Here is a 19,118-nt window from a genome sequence, read left to right as displayed (position 1 = left end):
ACCCTAGCAAAAAGGACTCCGGAAATGGAATTATGGAACCAGAAACTGCATTGCAGTTTCTGGTTCAAAATTAAGTACAAACAACCAGAAATCAAAAATGCAAAGACAGTAGCTAAAACTAATATCAAAACACATGTAAATTCATGAGCAGTTATCACATTCCCATAAAGCCTAGCAAAAAGAACTCTGAAATTGAATTATGGAACCAGAAACTGCAATGCAGTTTCTGGTTCAAAATTTAGTACAAACAACCAGAAATCAAAAATGCAAAAACAGTAGCTAAAACTAATATCAAAACACATGTAAATTCATGAGCAGTTATCACATTCTCATAAACCCTAGCAAAAAGAACTCTGAAATTGAATTATGGAACCAGAAACTGCAATGCAGTTTCTGGTTCAAAATTTAGTACAAACAACCAGAAATCAAAAATGCAAAAACAGTAGCTAAAACTAATATCAAAACACATTTAAATTCATGAGCAGTTATCACATTCCCATAAAGCCTAGCAAAAAGAACTCTGAAATTGAATTATGGAACCAGAAACTGCAATGCAGTTTCTGGTTCAAAATTTAGTACAAACAACCAGAAATCAAAAATGCAAAGACAGTAGCTAAAACTAATATCAAAACACATTTAACTTCATGAGCAGTTATCACATTCCCATAAACCCTAGCAAAAAGAACTCTGAAATTGAATTATGGAACCAGAAACTGCATTGCAGTTTCTGGTTCAAAATTTAGTACAAACAACCAGAAATTTTGAATCCAACGATTTTGAATGGTTAATCCCTATAAACGAAGCAAAACCTAAACGAAGAGTAGTTTTGAATCCAACGATTCATCCATTTTTCCAAAAACTGCATTGCATAAAGAACAACAGCAAAAATGTGTAATCCCTAAAATCGAAGACAAATCTGTGTTAGAGGGTCATTTTCTTACTGTTTTTTTCCCAAGAGAGTGAAAATCGCTTCGATAGTCGTCAGTGGTTGTCGTTGTTGGTGGTGGTTTCTGCTCGTCGTCGTTGCTGCTCGTCGTCGTTGCTGCTCGTTGTTGGTGGTGGTCGTTGCTCGTCGTCGTTGCTGGTCGTCGTTCCTCGTCGTCGTTGCTGCTCGTTGTTGGTGGTGGTCAGTGTGGAACTATCTCTGAGTTTCTGTAGTTGAAGATGAAAGGTCGCGCGAAAGGGTTTTTGGAACTGATTCAATTTGAGTAGTGTCGTTTTTTGTTCTGTTTTCAGTCTTGTTATGTCGTTTTGTTGAGTGGGTAAAAACTAAATATCTATATTTGACAATAAAGCACAATGACACATGTAGTAATTTTAGTGCTCTTCAATGTTATTTTAGTAAAAGTAAGTGTTACTTTACTGTCTTTGGTCTTATATTAATTAAGTAAAATTGTATATCTATCTTTCAAATTAGTAAAGTATTTTATGTTTTAAAACTAAAGCTCCCATGGGTGGTAAAGGTGGATTAGGAACCACAGAAGAGCCAAGTTTCTTTTTAAGCAATGAGATTTTGGCAGTGACTGGCAACACTAGTTTATACGCTACAGTCCCTACACGATAAGTGATCTGGAAAGTGTTAAACGTAATACATTTGTATCAGTTGTTAAAGTAGAGTTGTGTCTCTTGATGAAAAGTTATGTTTAGGAAGAGTTGTATCTCTTTAGAAGTTAAGAGTTATGTCTATATATAAAAGGGTCTGAGTGTTATTATATATAGCCAATGATATAGGCTACTGTTATATCTCGAAGAAGTTAATAAAAATCAGTTTGTCTAATTCTCTATTTTAGAAACACTCTCTGCCTCACTTTATATTTCCATCATACACTTCAGTTTTGTGATCATTCCTCCAACAAATTTGGTATCAGAGCAGTATTTGATCTTATCGCTACCGCTGTGATTAGCAATGGCATCAAGTTCAAATTCCTGTACCATTGGGAATATCCAGAATCTAATGCCTATTTTTTATGGTGAGAATTATGAGTATTGGAGTGTTCAAATTAAGACTCTGTTCATCTCCCAGGATCTTTGGGATATTGTTCAAGATGGGTATGAGGAGCAAGAAACATCAAAAGCAGGAAAGGAAACGCAAGAAAAGCAGCAGACTTATAAGGAAAATAAGAAAAAAGATGCCAAGGCGTTGTTTCTAATTCAACAAGGAGTAAGCAAAAATCTTTTTCCAAGATTACTCCCAGCAACAACATCAAAGCAGGCTTGGGAAATTCTCAAAATTGAGTTCAAAGGTTCAGAAAATGTTATCTCAATCAAATTGCAATCCTTATGGCGGGAGTTTGATAACTTACTTATGAAAGACAGTGAATCCATTCAAGTATTCTTCACAAAGGTTTCTGGGATTGTGAACCAAATCAAATGTTATGGGGACACTATTCCAGACAAGAAAATCGTAGAGAAAACTTTATGAAGTCTACCGCCAAAATATGATCATGTCGCTGCTGCAATAGAAGAATCAAAAGATTTATCTACACTTTCTTTACATGAATTAATTGGTTCATTGGAAGCACATGAAAAAAGAATCAACAGATCCACAGAACAATCTGTGGAGCAAGCTTTCCAGTCCAAGGTGAATTCGAAAGAGAAAGAAGACAAACAAAAAGGAGGACAATTCCAGAAATCTCAAAATGGGAGAAACAAAAATTTTGGGCGTAGAAACTCCAACAAAGGAGGCAATAGTTTCAATAATCAACAACAAGGCAGCAGTCTCAATCATCAAGAAGGAAGCAACAGTTCCAATAATCAACAAGGAAGCAGCAATTCAAATAATCAAAATGGAAGATCATCCATTCAATGCTATATTTGCAACAAATATGGCATAAAAGTGCAGATTGCCGATACAAATGTACCCGATGCAGGATACCCAATCATTCACAAAGAGACTGCAGATATCAGAAAAACAATGAAGCAAATTTTACGGAGAACAATGACTCTCAAGAGCAATTATTTTATACATGTTTCAGTTCTCATAAAGATTCCCAAGATGTTTGGTACGTGGATAGCGGATGTAGTAATCATATGACAGGAAATAAGCAATGCTTTGTCAAGTTAGAAGAAAAAGTGAACTCACAAGTCAAGCTTGGTGATGGAAAACTACACAACGTGGAAGGCAAGGGTATCATTTCTGTGCAAACAAAAGGAGGTATTCCAAAACTTGTCTATGATGTGCTGTATGTTCCTAATTTGGCTCAAAATTTACTAAGTGTTGGACAACTTTTGCAAAGAGGATTCTTGGTGAAATTTGAAGATGATTATTGTGTTATTTCTGATAAAAAGAATAACACTCTGGTGGCAAAGATAAAAATGACAGCAAACAAAGTTTTTCCACTGCTGATGACATCAAAGGAAAATTTGGCTTTAGAAGCAGAAAAAGTTGATGGGTCATTATTATGGTATTTAAGATATGGGCATTTGAATCAAAGAAGCTTGCAGCTGTTACACCAGAAAAGTATGGTGGTTGGACTTCCCTCCATTCACTCTGAAAAGGAAATATGTGAGGGCTGTATCTTTGGAAAATTCCATCGATTACCATTCTCACAATCATCTTGGAGAGCAAAAGCCCCTCTTGAATTGGTACATGCAGATATTTGCGGACCAACTCGTACACCATCCTTCAATAACAAAAGGTACTTCATTCTATTCGTAGATGATTTCTCAAGGATGATGTGGGTATATTTCTTAGAACAAAAGTCAGAAGCATTTTCTGTTTTCAAGCAATTCAAAGCTTTTGGAGAAAATCAAAGTGGTCACAATTTGAAGGTGTTAAGAACAGATCGTGGTGGAGAGTTTACATCAAATGAATTTTCTGAATATTGCAAAAGCAATGGTATTAAAAGAGAGTTGACAACAAGGTACACCCCACAGCAAAATGGAGTTGCCGAACGAAGAAATCGAACCATTGTCGAGATGGCAAGAAGCATGTTGAAAGCTAAGAGTCTGCCAAATACATTTTGGGGTGAAGCAATTCATACAGCAGTTTTTATTCTTAATCGGTCTCCAACCAAAGCAGTCAAAGATAAGACTCCTTTTGAAGCATGGCATCGTTTTAAACCAAAAGGTGGATTTCTTCAAGATTTTGGGGTGCACTGCATATGCACATATCCCTTCTCAAAAGAGAGAAAAATTTGATGAGAAAGGTGAGAAATATATTTTTGTGGGATATAGTGATCAGTCCAAAGCTTACAGATTAATTGATCCAAGAACCAAAAGTTTGGTAATTTCTAGAGATGTTATTTTTGATGAACTCAAAGCTTGGAAATGGGAGAATTATGATATTGAAGTGCCAATATTTTTTGAGGAACCAGATTCATCACATTCAGAAGAAACTCAGTTCTTTCAAAGTCCAATTCCAAGTGCAAGAACAGCTGATCCTAGTTCACCAGATTCAACTCCTAGACTAAACGCAAGAACGCGTTCATTGGCAGATATATATGAGTCATGTGATCTTGCTTTGAGTGCTTTGGAGCCTCAAAAATTCGAGGAAGTTGTAAAAGAAAATATTTGGCAAGATGCAATGGATGCGGAAATAAGAGTTATCAAGAAAAATAGAACATGGGAACTTGTTGATCAACCCAAATCAAAAGATATCATTGGACTTAAATGGGTCTACAAGACAAAGTTTAATGAAGATGGCTCAATCCAAAAGCATAAGGCTCGTTTGGTTGCAAAAGGATATTCTCAACAACCAGGAATTGATTTTAATGAGACGTTTGTTCCGGTAGTTCGAATGGAGACTATAAGAACTGTTTTGGCTTTGGCTGCACAACTCAAGACAAAGGTTTATCAATTGGATGTCAAATCTGCATTTTTAAATAGAGAACTTGAAGAAGATGTTTATGTGGAGCAACCTCAAGGTTATGTTGAGAAAGGGAGGGAAGATAAAGTTTATCGCCTCCGTAAAGCCTTATATGGTTTAAAGCAAGCGCCAAGAGCCTGGAACAACAAAATTGATCACTATTTTCAGCAAAATGGATTTACAAGAAGCTTAAGTGAGCCATCACTTTATCTCAAGAAAGAAGGTACACATGATTTTCTGATTTTGTGCCTCTATGTTGATGATTTGATTTATACAAGCACAAATCCAAGGATGGCAGAAGTTTTCAAGAAAAACATGATGAAGGAATATGAGATGACAGATTTAGGCACTATGAGATATTTTCTTGGTATACAGGTTCAACAATCAGATGAGGGAATATTTATTTCTCAAGAGAAGTATGTTGAAAATCTGTTGAAAAAATTCAATATGTTGAAGAGCAAGCCAATGGATACTCCAATGGCAATTAATTTGAAGCTTACAAGTAACGATGGAGCACCTAAGTTTGATGCATCCATATATAAAAGTGTGGTTGGTTCATTAATTTTTCTTACAAATACAAGGCCCGATATTGTTCATGTTGTAAGTGTGGTATCTAGATTCATGAGTGATCCAAGTAATCACCATTTTGCTGCAGTAAAAAGAATACTCAGATACATACAAGGAACCAAGGGATATGGTATTAGATACACCAAGAGAAGAAAGCACAGTTAGTTGGCTACACAGATAGTGATTGGGCAGGTGCAATTGATGATAGAAAGAGCACCTCTGGACATGTGTTTTTCTTGGGAAGTAAAGTTATATCATGGTCGTCGAAGAAGCAAAGTACAGTGGCATTATCAACAGCCGAAGCAGAGTATATTTCAGCCACAAGGGCAGCATGTGAAGCAGTTTGGATTAGAAGAATATTAGCAGATCTTCGTCAAGAACAAAACACTCCAACAAAATTGTACTGTGATAACATGTCCACAATTGCCATGACAAAGAACCCAGTCTTTCATAGCAGGTCAAAGCACATAGAACTTCGTCATCATTTTATCAGAAAATTGGTTGAAGACGGAGAGATTGAACTGAAATTTTGTGGTACTGATGAGCAGATTGCAGATGTTTTTACAAAAGCACTTCCAAGAGAGAAGTTCTACTATTTCAGAGAAAGGCTAAATGTCGCAGGACAAATGCATTAAGAGGGAGTGTTAAACGTAATACATTTGTATCAGTTGTTAAAGTAGAGTTGTGTCTTTGATGAAAAGTTATGTTTAGAAAGAGTTGTATCTCTTTAGAAGTTAAGAGTTATGTCTGTATATAAAAGGGTCTGAGTGTTATTATATATAGCCAATGATATAGGCTGCTGTTATATCTCGAAGAAGTTAATAAAAATTAGTTTGTCTAATTCTCTATTTTAGAAACACTCTCTGCCTCACTTTATATTTCCATCATACACTTCAGTTTTGTGATCATTCCTCCAACAGAAAGGATCGTAATAGCGAGGAGCGAGTTTAGGAGATTGAGAGTCGTGGAGAGTGGGTTGGCTTTCTTGAACCGTCAACAAGGTCTGGCTAAGTTGGTGAAGTATGGAATCACGCTATCTCCGTGTTGTATCAACTGCATCCACAGCAGAAGTTCCAGGTATGTAAGAAATTATGGAATAAGAAGATTTTCCATAAACAGCCTCAAACGGATTGAGAATGATTGGGAAAGTTTGGTGATATCATACTCATCGGAATTGAGTACGGATTGATATACAGTGGCAGTTGAACCACGGAGGGTGTGTGTGTTGAAAAAAAAGAAAAAAAGAAAAAAGGAAATGGAATTAGCGTGGTATAGTTGCTCGATGTGGCCATACACCCCTCTGAAAAGTCAGATTAGAAGGGGTTATGAAAAACCCATATTAGATGTCGATATTCCCGTGGATGGTTGGGAATAGAGGAATGTGTTTAAAAGAATTGGGTTGGGTCATTCGCTTGCAAAAGTCCCAAAAACCGCTGGACCTGGTGAGGATATCAGACTATGTTGCGCTAGTGAAACTGAGCTTAGCCTATCCACTCATATGGGCGATGGCTGCGAAGCTCGTGTTTGTAAATTACGTAGCTCGTCTATTATCGTTTTGCTGAAAGACGACTTGTTGAGCCTGTTGCGTGGTCAAAGACGATAGCGTCTTCAAAACTTCTGTCATATTTGTATGAAATTCCTCTTGTCTAAAGGTCATGGTGGACACTGAATTCTGCACCTCGTGGATCTGGGCTTCCCATAGCTCCTTTTGGACGTCAAGCTCTACCTCCTCTATGGCAGCGACCTCTATTAAGGTAGTCGCCTGATGTTTCTTGCCCATAAGACGTAACCTAGCTCTGATACCAAATGTTGGGACCCAAAACCTAATTTGGAGAAGGTAAGGAAATAGCAATTGGTCAGAAACAACGAGAAGGATATATACAAACTCTCGAATGCCAGATTGCCACAAACCAGCTAGATGACACCTAATTCCCTACAAATAAGGAACACTGCTAGCCTTTATTCTTAATGGAAATAGATAGGTGATAAACTAGTGATGGATCCTAACAAAATCTATTGAAAACTTAACGGTGCGAGTAGATTTCATTGATAATAAAAAAATACATAAGGGGGACATAATGAGCCTTACCTCTCAAATAACATTTATATAAGTTGCACTCTTCGAGTCTTCACAGCATTAAAATCACTAATTATTGGTTCAATATCTAATTAAAATCCCTAAATGACAATTCATACAAGCAAGCAAGAACACCAAAATCAAAAAATCTAATTGATAAACCTTAATTGTGAATCCCTAATTGATACTTCATAAACCCTAAATAATCCCCAAAATTTCAAAAGAAAATAAGATGAAGAATGGAAATTACCTTAGTTTGCTTTAATTAAGTATGAGGACATGCATAATTTTCCTTTTTGTCAAAGAGCAGGAGTTAGCCCCCAGCGAATGATCTGCTACTTCGCAAGAGATAGAGAGATTTCTTTTTTCTTTTCTTTTTTGGGTAAAGGAGAGAAGGAATGTATGTGCCTAGTGTAGTGGGATTAGTTAATAATATTTTATTTAGGTAATTAGCCTAGTCCTAGTGGAATTAGTTAATAATATTTTATTTGGATGACCTAGGCTAAAGTATCAATTTAGTCTTTAAAAAAACAAGTTGACTGGGCTTTAGCCCAGGTTAATCCCCATTTTAACATACTTTTTTATTTCCTTGATAAAGCAACATTGGAAGGGAAAAAATCGAACTAGGACTTTGAGTGTAAGTAGTAAATGTTATTTAACACTTGAGCTGTATACAAGCCCCTGCATACTTTTTTTTCTCCCGAGAATCAAGATTTCATTCAAAAAAACTCAAGAAGAGATACATTTGCAGAAAGAGAAGATAGCAACCATATAGGTGCTTCCTCAATCCAAGAAACAAAACCATTAAAAAAAAAAAATTAAGTTTAAATATAAATTTCTTTTAAAAGACCAAAGTGGAAAACCTAAAAAGTTTGAGAGGCAAATTTATAATTAAGTCTAACAATATCATATCATCAGAGACACCAGCAAGGGAAAATAGTGCGTCAACTTAAAATTGGGCCACACATGAAGAAAGAAGCCCCATGAACATTTTCAACCAAAAATTAGTTCTTTCTTTAAAGCAATATACATAGTTATTTATTATTTTGGTTTTTTGATTTGGCGGGAAATGATCTTGGAGGGAGGAAGCCAGGACGTGGCCATGGAAAGCAGTGTTACTGTGAAATGTGTACAAAGTATTGAGCAAAGAGGGGACATAAAGTCATGCATGGCATGTGCAAAGCAGGTGTCGGTGGAAGCATTTGCAGAGAATTAAGCCCTTTTCTTTCTTCCACAATGCTTTGATTAAATGAGCTCATTTGAAGAAACCAACTTCCTCTTTTTGGTTGGTTGGGTTGGTGTGGTGCACATTTTAAGACTTGCTTGAATCACCATTTTAAAAGACATCATCTTCTTCTTCTTCTTCTTCTTCCACAACACAAACACAATTATGATTTTTCCAAGTCGACATCAATGCATGTGTAAAGCTGTGCAATCCAGTAGGGTAGGGGTCAAACGTGTTAGCTATGTAGAACACTAGTGGGGCGGGTTAGGGTAGGGTAGGTTAGGTTATGGATCTCATCGGATAGGCAAGGCCCCCCTATATGTTTCTTCTTCTTTTAATATTTTCCCTTTCAAATGAATGGATCTCCATTATGTAACCTACCTACCATAGGCAGAAAAAATTTGTTATAGCGAGGATATCAATGTTTTGATATATCCGATTAATAATACAATGATATGTGAAAAAATTATCTCGCATATCAAGAAAAAGTTATCCCGTTACATAAAAGTCTCTCTCCACCATAAGATACATTAATTTAACACACGTCAATATCATAACCCTAATATAGTACTGTAACATATAAAAGAAAAAATAAAAGTTGAGAGTCCAAGTGTAGAAAGAAAAGAAGACTAACTTGGTCAAAAGAATGTTTTGAAAATTAGGCGAGTAATAAAGAAGGTGAAGATGAAACCAATAGGATTGGACCCATCTCTGTTCTTAACAGTAGATTCGAGTAAACCTAAATCACGAGATTCCCAGTAGTCATTTATTCGTCGGGCTCTGTTTCTGTCTTGTGTTTGGAAAAAGAATGCAGAAAAAGCAATAACTACTGTATTTATTGAGTAATAATGTTAGGTGCCGTTCCCATGGCTCTCATTCTCCCATTCATTGATGAATGCAATACGAACCCCTTTTTTTTTTCCCACTACCCCGAAAAGAGAAAACGCGTTCAACCTCTTCAGGTTATTGAGGTTAGCCTAAATGACGATGTTTTTGTTTTTAGTTTTTTATACAACCGATAATCTAAACTACAAGGAGAGGAAGTTACTCAAACACATACTTTGTTCGAACCTCAAACCATTTGTCTAAAAGTCAAACACTTTTTCATTAAGTTAAACCCCGTTGGCGCCTAAATGACGAGGTTCGAATTAGATTAAGGGTTCGATGCTCTTCATTGTAACAAAAACATAATAATAAAGACACAATCACTTAAAGACAAAACAGAAAAAGAATGCATCGGAAAACCTGAGGCCCAAAGTTTGCAGAGCCCACAAAAACAATGTCTTCTACTGCTTGTATTGTATTGTATATTTGTATACCATTTTGTATGCCTTTTGCCAGGAAATCTACGTAACCCAGGCTGGCTGGTTGGCCTAGCTCAGATTTGAAGATGCAAAAATGCCCTCTATAAAAAGAATCCATATGCAATCTTACATTACATCCCAACAAGGACAAAAGCATATTTTCTTGGGACTCTAATTCAATTTGAAGCTGAAGCATCACAATGCCCAACACAATAAAAAATCAAAGTTAAAGATGAAAAAAAAAATAGGGGTTGGAAAGTAGAGGGGCTTATTAGGAGAAGAGCTTGCATATATATTACACAGATAACATTATTTTGTTGTTTTTATCTAATCACATTTTGATTTATAAAATTCTTATAATGCATGACAAAATATAATTATTTGGGAATAGCAAAACATGCTATTTCTGAGCTTCCTTCCTCCAATTCTAGTCCAAGTTCAACTTTCGAAGATGAGCAACACGACAGCATAATAAGGTGAGTGGTGAGGAGGTATTTGAATGCAATTTCAGAAACTGCGCTTGTTGTACATGCAATTGTTGACCCCCACTCTCTTACCAAACAAAAAGACATGGCCTTCACTCAAGAAAAGTCAACATGAAGCATTCAACACTAAACCTAAAATTGAGCATCCAATTTTCACATTTATTCGTAAAATTGAACCCAAGTTCTCAATTTCTTTTTTCATCGTCTCTTTTGATAACCATTTCAATTTTAGTATTTTGTTTTTATTTTTGTTTTTCGCCCCTCCCATCCTCTTCTCTCATCTTCTCTCTCAATCTCATCCTCACCCCATTCTCACTCATATTTTCCTCTATACTCTAGCACAAAAAATGAAAAATGAAAAATGAAAACTTAAAACTAATTGAAATGGTTATCAAGCAGCGTAAACTTACAAACAAATGAGACTTCTGAAAAATGGTATATCACATCATCTATATCAAAATAGAATGACACATTCCAACTTGTTTTCTCTTGCATTCCCCAAATCTGCCCATGCAAATTGAATCCCATTCTAAAGATGACAATGGAATACAAACAAGAGAAACTACAAATGAGTAAACTTTGCCAAAAACATAAACAAAACTACCAACCCAATCATAGATTTCCACCCAATATGAATTAGATAAGCCTTTCCCTTTACCCCATTTTTAAACAAGAACATGAAAACTGAAGAATTCCAGATCCCATCACAGTCCACAAACCCTAATACATATCACATAACAAAAAGAAGCTCCTCATAATTTCTTCTTTTGTTTCTAAAATGAGAAAATAAAAAATAAAATAAAAAGAAGTAATTCTCATCAAACGCCATGCGAGAATACAGAGATAAGATCATCTTACCATAATCTTACTGATCTAACCATCTTCTTTTCATTTTCCTCCGCACAATAATAATAGAAATGAAAAAAAAGAAAAGAGACTATAAAAATTTAAAAGAGAAAAAAAAAAAATTTGAATCATTGATCATCATCTTCATCAAACGAAGATCAACACATAATAACAACAAACAATATCAGAGGCATAGAGCCGTACATCTTAGATCCTGACCCTCCCCACCGCCCAACTCCCCCTCCTCATCCAACGGCGGGAAATTGAGATCGAAGGGCAGCAGGGTCTTCCGAAACGACGACGACGCGGCGAAATCCCCGTCGTCCTCCACAACTGAAGACGACGAGTCGCAGTCGCTGTGGCAGTCCTCGGGAACAACCGGCGGGGTCCTCGGCTGTCGTTTCCGCCGAGACGACTCGGCGGCAATCGTCGTAGACTGAGGCGGCGGCCGGGGCCCACTGAACGACTCGACGGTGGAGCTGAGGCTGCTGGACGTGGGCCTCTGCGGATCGACAACCGGGTTGTCCTGAAACCCGTAACCCGACCCGAAAAGCTTCGTCTCAATGGCCTGGTCGGTTGGGTTGTTGTAGAGGGGAGGAGGGTAAGCACATGAGATCGGGAAGTTGGTCTTGGCTTTGGGGCCGCGGAGGATGTGAGCGGCAGCGTCATAGGCTCGTGCGGCGTCTTCGGCCGAGTCGAAGGTGCCGAGCCAAACCCGGGTCTTCTTCCACGGGTCTCGGATCTCGGCCGCGAACCGTCCCCATGGTCTTTTGCGGACCCCCCGATACCGGACCTCGTTGGCGATATTGGGCCTGGATCCGGCGGGTTCTGCCGGCGTCGCTGCTGCGGCTCTGGCGGCGGCTCCTCTGCCCCTCCTCATGGCCAAGAATCGAAGGTTTTTTTAGGGTCTGATGGTCATAGAAAGAATTGGGTCTGGGAGAGATTTGGAAGATGAAAATTGAGAGATGGGGAGATTGAGATTGAGAGAGAGAGAGGATATGGGGAAGTTTTTTTGAGGTATGGGTGGGAGAAGAACTGGATGGCACCAGCACCACCTTCTCTTCTACACAAAAAATATATTTAATGATAATGATAAAAAATAAAAAACAATTGTTTTTTTTTTTTAATTTTTAATTTTTTTTTTTTGGGGTTCCGGGTTCTCTGGCTGTGATGAAATTGGCTTTTTGGTAAGCTCTTTTCCCTTCTTTTCCTTCCTTCTTTGTTTCTTCCTTTCTCGATTTCTCTACCTTCTCTTGCCCCCACAAACCGACCCGGACTCAATTGCTTGCTGCTTCCTTTATCATTCTCACTCTCCCCAATTCTTTTATTTTTATGAAATTTTTTTGGAAATGACCAAACGGCCCTTGGCTTTTCCATAATGTCTCATTCCGAATGTCCTCTGGGAATATGGAATAATTCACACTTCTTTTTTATTTTATTTTTATTTTTCTTTGTTGGTTTTTAGTCTATTCAAATCACTGATTTGAGTTGGGAATTTGGGGTTTTTGGGTGAAATTGAAGTGGAAGGGATTGAGGGCCAATGAATGAAGGTTGTATCATATGGAAATAGGCAGGGAAGCAATGATTCCATGGATGGAATAATAATTTGTGGTAATTATTTTCTGGTACAAACAAGTTATCATTTCAATTCATTTCAAAGATAGTTTCTTTGTATTTCCTCTATCTTCTTGTGACAAATTCAGATCTCAAATTTCTCTTCATAATATATTACAAATAATTTCTTTGTATTTCCTCTATCCTTTTTACTCGCTTTCTCCCCATTTTACTAAAAAAGCATTTTTGTATACTTGACATTTCGATATGTCGATATAGTGTATTCTACATGTATTGTAACATGTGTTCAATTTTCAACACATTAGATTTTTAATTTAGAACATGAGTTATACATATTATAATATGGGTTGATTCGATGCCCCATAAGGTGTATTCAAGACGCTTGATCATTTCTCCATTTTTATAACAATGCTTATCTATGTTTTAATTTGTTTTTCTTTAAGATGAACACCTTTTTTTTATTTGTTAAACTTGCTTCTATGCAAATAACAATAAAATTAAAAGAGGGTTGGAGCTTCACTTACATACTAGCTCAATATGAAGCAATGTTTAATAGTTATGTTAGCTCGGTAAACTATATTTACCGAGCTAACATTTCTTTAAATATGAGTGACATTGTCAACAAAGAATGTTATGAATCCATCATTCTTTTGCTTACCCATATATTTTAGGACTCAAATTTTCAACACACTGGAATATTCCTAAGTCAAATTAAGAGTTAAGAAACAAGGACAAAAAGATATCACCACACCACCAACTAATGGAACACAATTAATCATAATTGAAAAATGAAATTCATGATATTCTTAGCAATACTATATAGGAGGACAATTAAATGCAAACAACTCATTCTCCATGAGCTAAGTTATGCAGAAGTACCACTACGGCCCAAGTGAATGAAGTTCTTTATTAGTCCTTTTGATTTCTATTTGGGCCTTGGCCCACCATTTCATCGAAAAAGAGTTTTATATTATCCCGTATGGTTGGATTGTTTCTGAAAGGGTTAAAAACGCTTCTGACATGGTTGGATTGAAGCTCTTATGGACCATGATTATCTTTTTCAAGAAGCACTCAAAAGTGCTTTTCTAAGAAGCACTTGGAATTTTTATTATAAAATTTCAATATCTTTATCATAAACGCTTTTTCTAGAAGCACTTATGAGTTAAAGTGCTTCCTAGAGAGCCGTCCCAAACAAGCCCTAAATTAGCAATGACAACATTGTATACTATTTGTTTAGGGTACTAACATCTATATACTAACGAGTCAGTTCCAATAATAGGCAAACAATCTTCTAAGTGTTTATGTTAACATTCATCGTGTAAGTCTGACTATCCTCATAACTATTAATTATCACAATAAAAATTAAAATATAACCACCCATTTCTCTACACAATACAACACAAATAATTTCTTTGAATTTCCTCTACCTTTGGACTTAGTTTTTACCGTAAAACTATTTGTGTGTATTTGCTATTTCGATATGTTGACATACATGTGTTTAACTTTTAATACATTAGATAATAGTCCAGCATACATATTAATGATTGTTATATGTGTTATAATATGGAGATACACAATAAGGTGTATTCAATACACTCAAGTCCCGTTTGGTTCATAGAACGAATTTGAGGGGAAATCATTTTCCATATCATTTCTCAAGGGATGGAAAACGGAAGATTCATTTCCCACAATTGGTAATGCTGGGAAAGTAACAGAGAGATACCACATTATTTCCTTTCCCATGTTTGTTTTGAGTAGGAATGGAAAACGAAGTTTGTATAAATTTTCAATTATATCCATATTAAATCAAATGAAAAAAGAATGCAAGTAGTGACTCTAGAAAAGGGTCGAATAAGAGGAGAATACGAGTAGACGATGAGAACGGTTTCGAAACTCGTATCTCACTTTGGGTTTTGATATCCAGTATATGCTGGATTCATATCCTAAACAAATATTTAAGTCCAAACTAATGCATGATGCAATTAAGCCCACCAAACAACAAACTGGACCCATGTTCATTTTAATTGAAAAAGTCTTATCCAGCCCAGCCCACCAAATAAAACCTTAGGATAACGAACGATTGAATAAATGGTCATCAAATTGTTTTCAACGATCATCAAGCATTTCCCGACATTCATTATATAACCCTACAAAGCTCACAAATGCATATTTGAATCTCATATCAAAGGATGGTTTGTAGGCGGAAAACAAAAACACTATTGTACTAGATTCCATGTTAAACGTATGGCATGATATTTCATTGTATTGAAACTAATCACGCCTTAATAGTCTTCAAGCGAGCATAAACCCCATCAAAGCAAATTATACTAGAGGTTCCAAATATAATACATAATCCATCCAGTTTGCTTCTTAAGAGCATTTATAATGGGCTCTTCTTTTTTATATAGAAATGACTAAAGTGGTAAAGTTTACTGAATTTATATTCCCTCGAGACAATCCATTGTTATCAAAGGCGGACCTAAGGCTAGGCTGGAGTGGGCTCCAGCCTAGGGGAACATTTATGAAATATTAAACATGGTCTTATTATTATAGGTTTATTCCTACTCAAATAAATATTAGCCCATTGCACCAAATAAATATAGCCCACACATGCATTGTTTTTCTTTTTTTATAAATTAATAATAGCTCAGTCCTCTATTTAAAATAAGCCCACTCTTGAAGCATATAGGAAATAATAAGCGTCAATCCAATCCAAACCTATATAAATTTGATTGGAAGCAGAACTCATGCTAAGGCTCTATCAACTTCAGCTATTCTAATCGTACTAATATTGGGCTACGACCACATAGAGCAAACATCAAAAAATTTCTTCTAGCCACCCAAAACGCCATATTTGAATCTTGAAAACCTAGAGGAAATAGCTCTCCTCCTCTAAAAAATTGTACCAACCTATCTTGAGTGGGTTCTTCAATCTTGGTAAGTTTTAAAATATATATATATATATTCAATTCCAATTTTAATTGTTGTTGTTAAGTTTTTATGATTTAGGGTTTGAGTGAAAACTTTTGGAGATTGTTGATATATGTTTTATTTTTGCAACTGGAATTATTAATTAGCATATATGATTTTTAATGTCTAGTATTTTTGGGGAATCAACTTATTGTGTCTTGTTGATAAAGCAAAAGATGCATATAATAGAGAGCAAATGACCATTGTTTTAAGATTTGTTGATAAGGATAGTTTTGTACGAGAACGTTTTTTTGAGATTGTTTGGTATTTATTTATATTTTGTACTTTTTTGTGTTATATTTGCTCGTATTGTGGCTTTGTTTGATTTATAAAATTTTATTTACATTTTTGTTTCAAGAGAAAAAAGTCTTATAATATATCTCCTCTATAAAATAAAAAAATTTAGCCTACCCCTATAAAAATTCCTGAATTCGTCATTGATTATGTCCCCTCAGGGACTATTCACAATGAGCTCTATAAACCACCTTTTTAGATAAAATTTAAAAATATATTATAAAAGCATAACTTCAACCATACTTCTTCTCCACATCCTACAATAGGCTGATAATTAAGAATCGAATAACGTCAGATTGGTTTTTTCAACACCAACTTGAAACAAATTTTAATGTATTTACCCTTCTTTTCAACAATCTCATGTGGGGTTAAATTGGCCAATTACAACATTCAAATCTCGATTTTCCACCTTAATTAAAGAATTCAAGTGGCAGTGACCAAAAAAATCTCAAAAGCAAATTGGCGAAAGAGCCCCTAGATAAATAACTTATGCAGCAAAAGGTCATGGAAGTAGACGCCATGAAAGTTGAGATTGAGGCCAAAGAGTTGAAGATGCTGAGAATTATTCGGCACAATCAAAACCTCAAGTGATTGAATAATGTTGTTAGGCCACCTAAGCACATATAAACTAATAAAATAGAGGATCACCGGAAAACGTTGCACATTTTCCGTTTTTGTTGATTCCCAAGTGTTGATTTTTAAAAACAAAAAATCTTGAAAGAGTTGGATGGGTTTCAATTCAACCACCTCCATCATAGCTCAAAACGCACACTTTTGTTTGGGTGCAAATGAAAAAAAAAGAAAGAAAAGTGAATGGGCACTTTACAGCTGTTTGATGCTAATGTTGCATCAAAGTATATGATTATACTGCATGAATTAGGGTTTTCAAGTTTAACCAACCAACCATTTTTGTTTTTGTTTTGGAAAATACTTTCCTGCTTGTCAAGTAAATAAGAGCTCATATATTCGTGTTAATAACAGTGTAACATGTATGCAAAAGTTTTTTTATTATATATTTTTAATAAATTATTTTTTCATATGTGTCAAACTGTGATTCACAAAAAAAGAAATATCTATTTACTGATAATGAAGCAAGTATTATCCTTTTGTTTTTGCTTGAATAAGAACCAAATTTTGTTTCGAAAGGACTTGCGGAATGGCCTCCCAAATACATGCGAATTGCCTGTTGTTTCCCTCTTTTCGGTGAGCACCCCAAACCACCTGTACAAAGTCTAGGACCCAAAATTAACAGGTTCCATGCACTAGGATAATTTGAAAGTAAGACTAATTAAAGACTACTTATAACAAATTATTAATGTCCTAATTGCTGTTCCCTTTTTGAAAAAAATTATCCTAATTGCATTTGATTATTCCTTAAGCTAATCATGGTAGAGCGTCATTACTCTTTACTTTGTTAGAATCAATTGTCGTCTTTTTCACAGATGGAATGGAAAATAATAATTATTTTTAAATTACACCAAATATAAGAAATTAACATTTTGATGGTACTTTTGTTGTTTTAATTTAATAGAACTACCATATTTAAGCCAAAGAAACAAAAATACAAGTGTATAAATTTTTTCTCAAACCACAACCGTAAATGACTCTTTGTTTTTCAATCCCAACAAAAACACTTCGACCAAAAGGAAAAGTCCTTAACCCTAACTCTTCAACTTGTCAAAACAGCTATTATTAACAAGATGGAGAATGAGTTTTTAGTGGATTATATGATTGTCTACATTTAAAATAAAATAAAATAAATTGCTTATTGACTCAGATTATATATACAAAATTCAATTCTCTCAAGGATTTTAGGATATGTACAAACTTGAATAGTTAGATTTAAAAAAAAAAAATACAAGTAACAGTCTAAATTACAAGATAGAGGGAGGGTTTCTCACACACAGTACTACAAGGGCGCCATGGGGGGTTTGAACATGAGACCACTTATCTGCAAGTCAAGACCCTTTTTTACTGAGTTAGACCCTTCGGGTGAATAGGTATACTTTTAATTTTATTGTTGAACATATTATAATTTTGATAATATGTGTTTTTTGGTCGCATTTAATATGTATTTATTTCATGTTAAAAATTATTGAAAATTTGTCAATAAAGTTATAAACTAGAGTGTTTTATAAAATTTAATGTATACTTTTATTTATAAAACGACTATAAAAACGGTGAATACCAAAAAATAATAATAATAAAATCATTATTAGATTTGAAGTTAATAACCTTAACCATCTTGTTGAAAAATTGCTGGATCCACCTTTGCTTACTTCTTGAATCCCAACGTGGCAAAATACAGAAACCATGGATGCCTCTGTAAAAAAAAAATTATGATAAATAAAACCATGGTTTAAGCACCGAAAGAAAAAACAAGGGTCTCCTCTATATATATATTGTTGACCAAAAAAAACATGGTTTAAGCAGCATAGTGCTGCAGACTTGACGGCATCTTGACAACTGTTGCTATTGCGACATGACGTGGGGTGTCATTAGTGGTCAACTATAAATGTAGGCCCACATGTGGGAATTCCTTCCCGCGCATTCCGCTATACCGTATAGAATAGTAACTCGGTGGTCGTAGTCGTTGCTTTTTATGTCCTGCCCCACGGTTGCCTTTACCCCCAACAGAATTCAGCCACAGAAATGACAAACGAAACAAAAATATGAGAAAAGAGAGAGAATCCCAACTAGAAAACTCATCTAATTGTTTATTTGTATATTTGGTTGATTATATGAAATACTGTTTGATTATTTGATTGCGTTTTTTTATTTTAAGAAAATTGTTTTATATGTTACGGTCTGAATGGAAGGTTCTAAATTTGTGAATTTAGATATACGATAAAATTGTTTGTTTAGACAATTACAATTCATGCACATAGTCATTTCTAATCCATTTCAAATGTGCTACATGTTTTCAAAGAATTGTGCAAGATCTTCGGAATCTGCTCTAGAATTTCAA

The 19,118-nt window shown here is 35.4% G+C and overlaps 1 protein-coding gene across 1 annotated transcript; it reads right to left on the bottom strand.

Moving 5' to 3' along the window:
- LOC18780279 (ethylene-responsive transcription factor 3) lies at nucleotides 11,128-12,594 on the bottom strand. The gene has a single exon (XM_007211916.2). It carries the CDS (start codon nucleotides 12,189-12,191, stop codon nucleotides 11,496-11,498), a length of 696 nt encoding a protein of 231 aa, XP_007211978.1. The 5' UTR covers nucleotides 12,192-12,594; the 3' UTR covers nucleotides 11,128-11,495.

Source organism: Prunus persica, chromosome G4, assembly GCF_000346465.2.
Source record: "Prunus persica cultivar Lovell chromosome G4, Prunus_persica_NCBIv2, whole genome shotgun sequence".
NCBI lineage: Eukaryota > Viridiplantae > Streptophyta > Magnoliopsida > Rosales > Rosaceae > Prunus > Prunus persica.
This window is presented reverse-complemented; position numbering and strand designations above follow the sequence as displayed.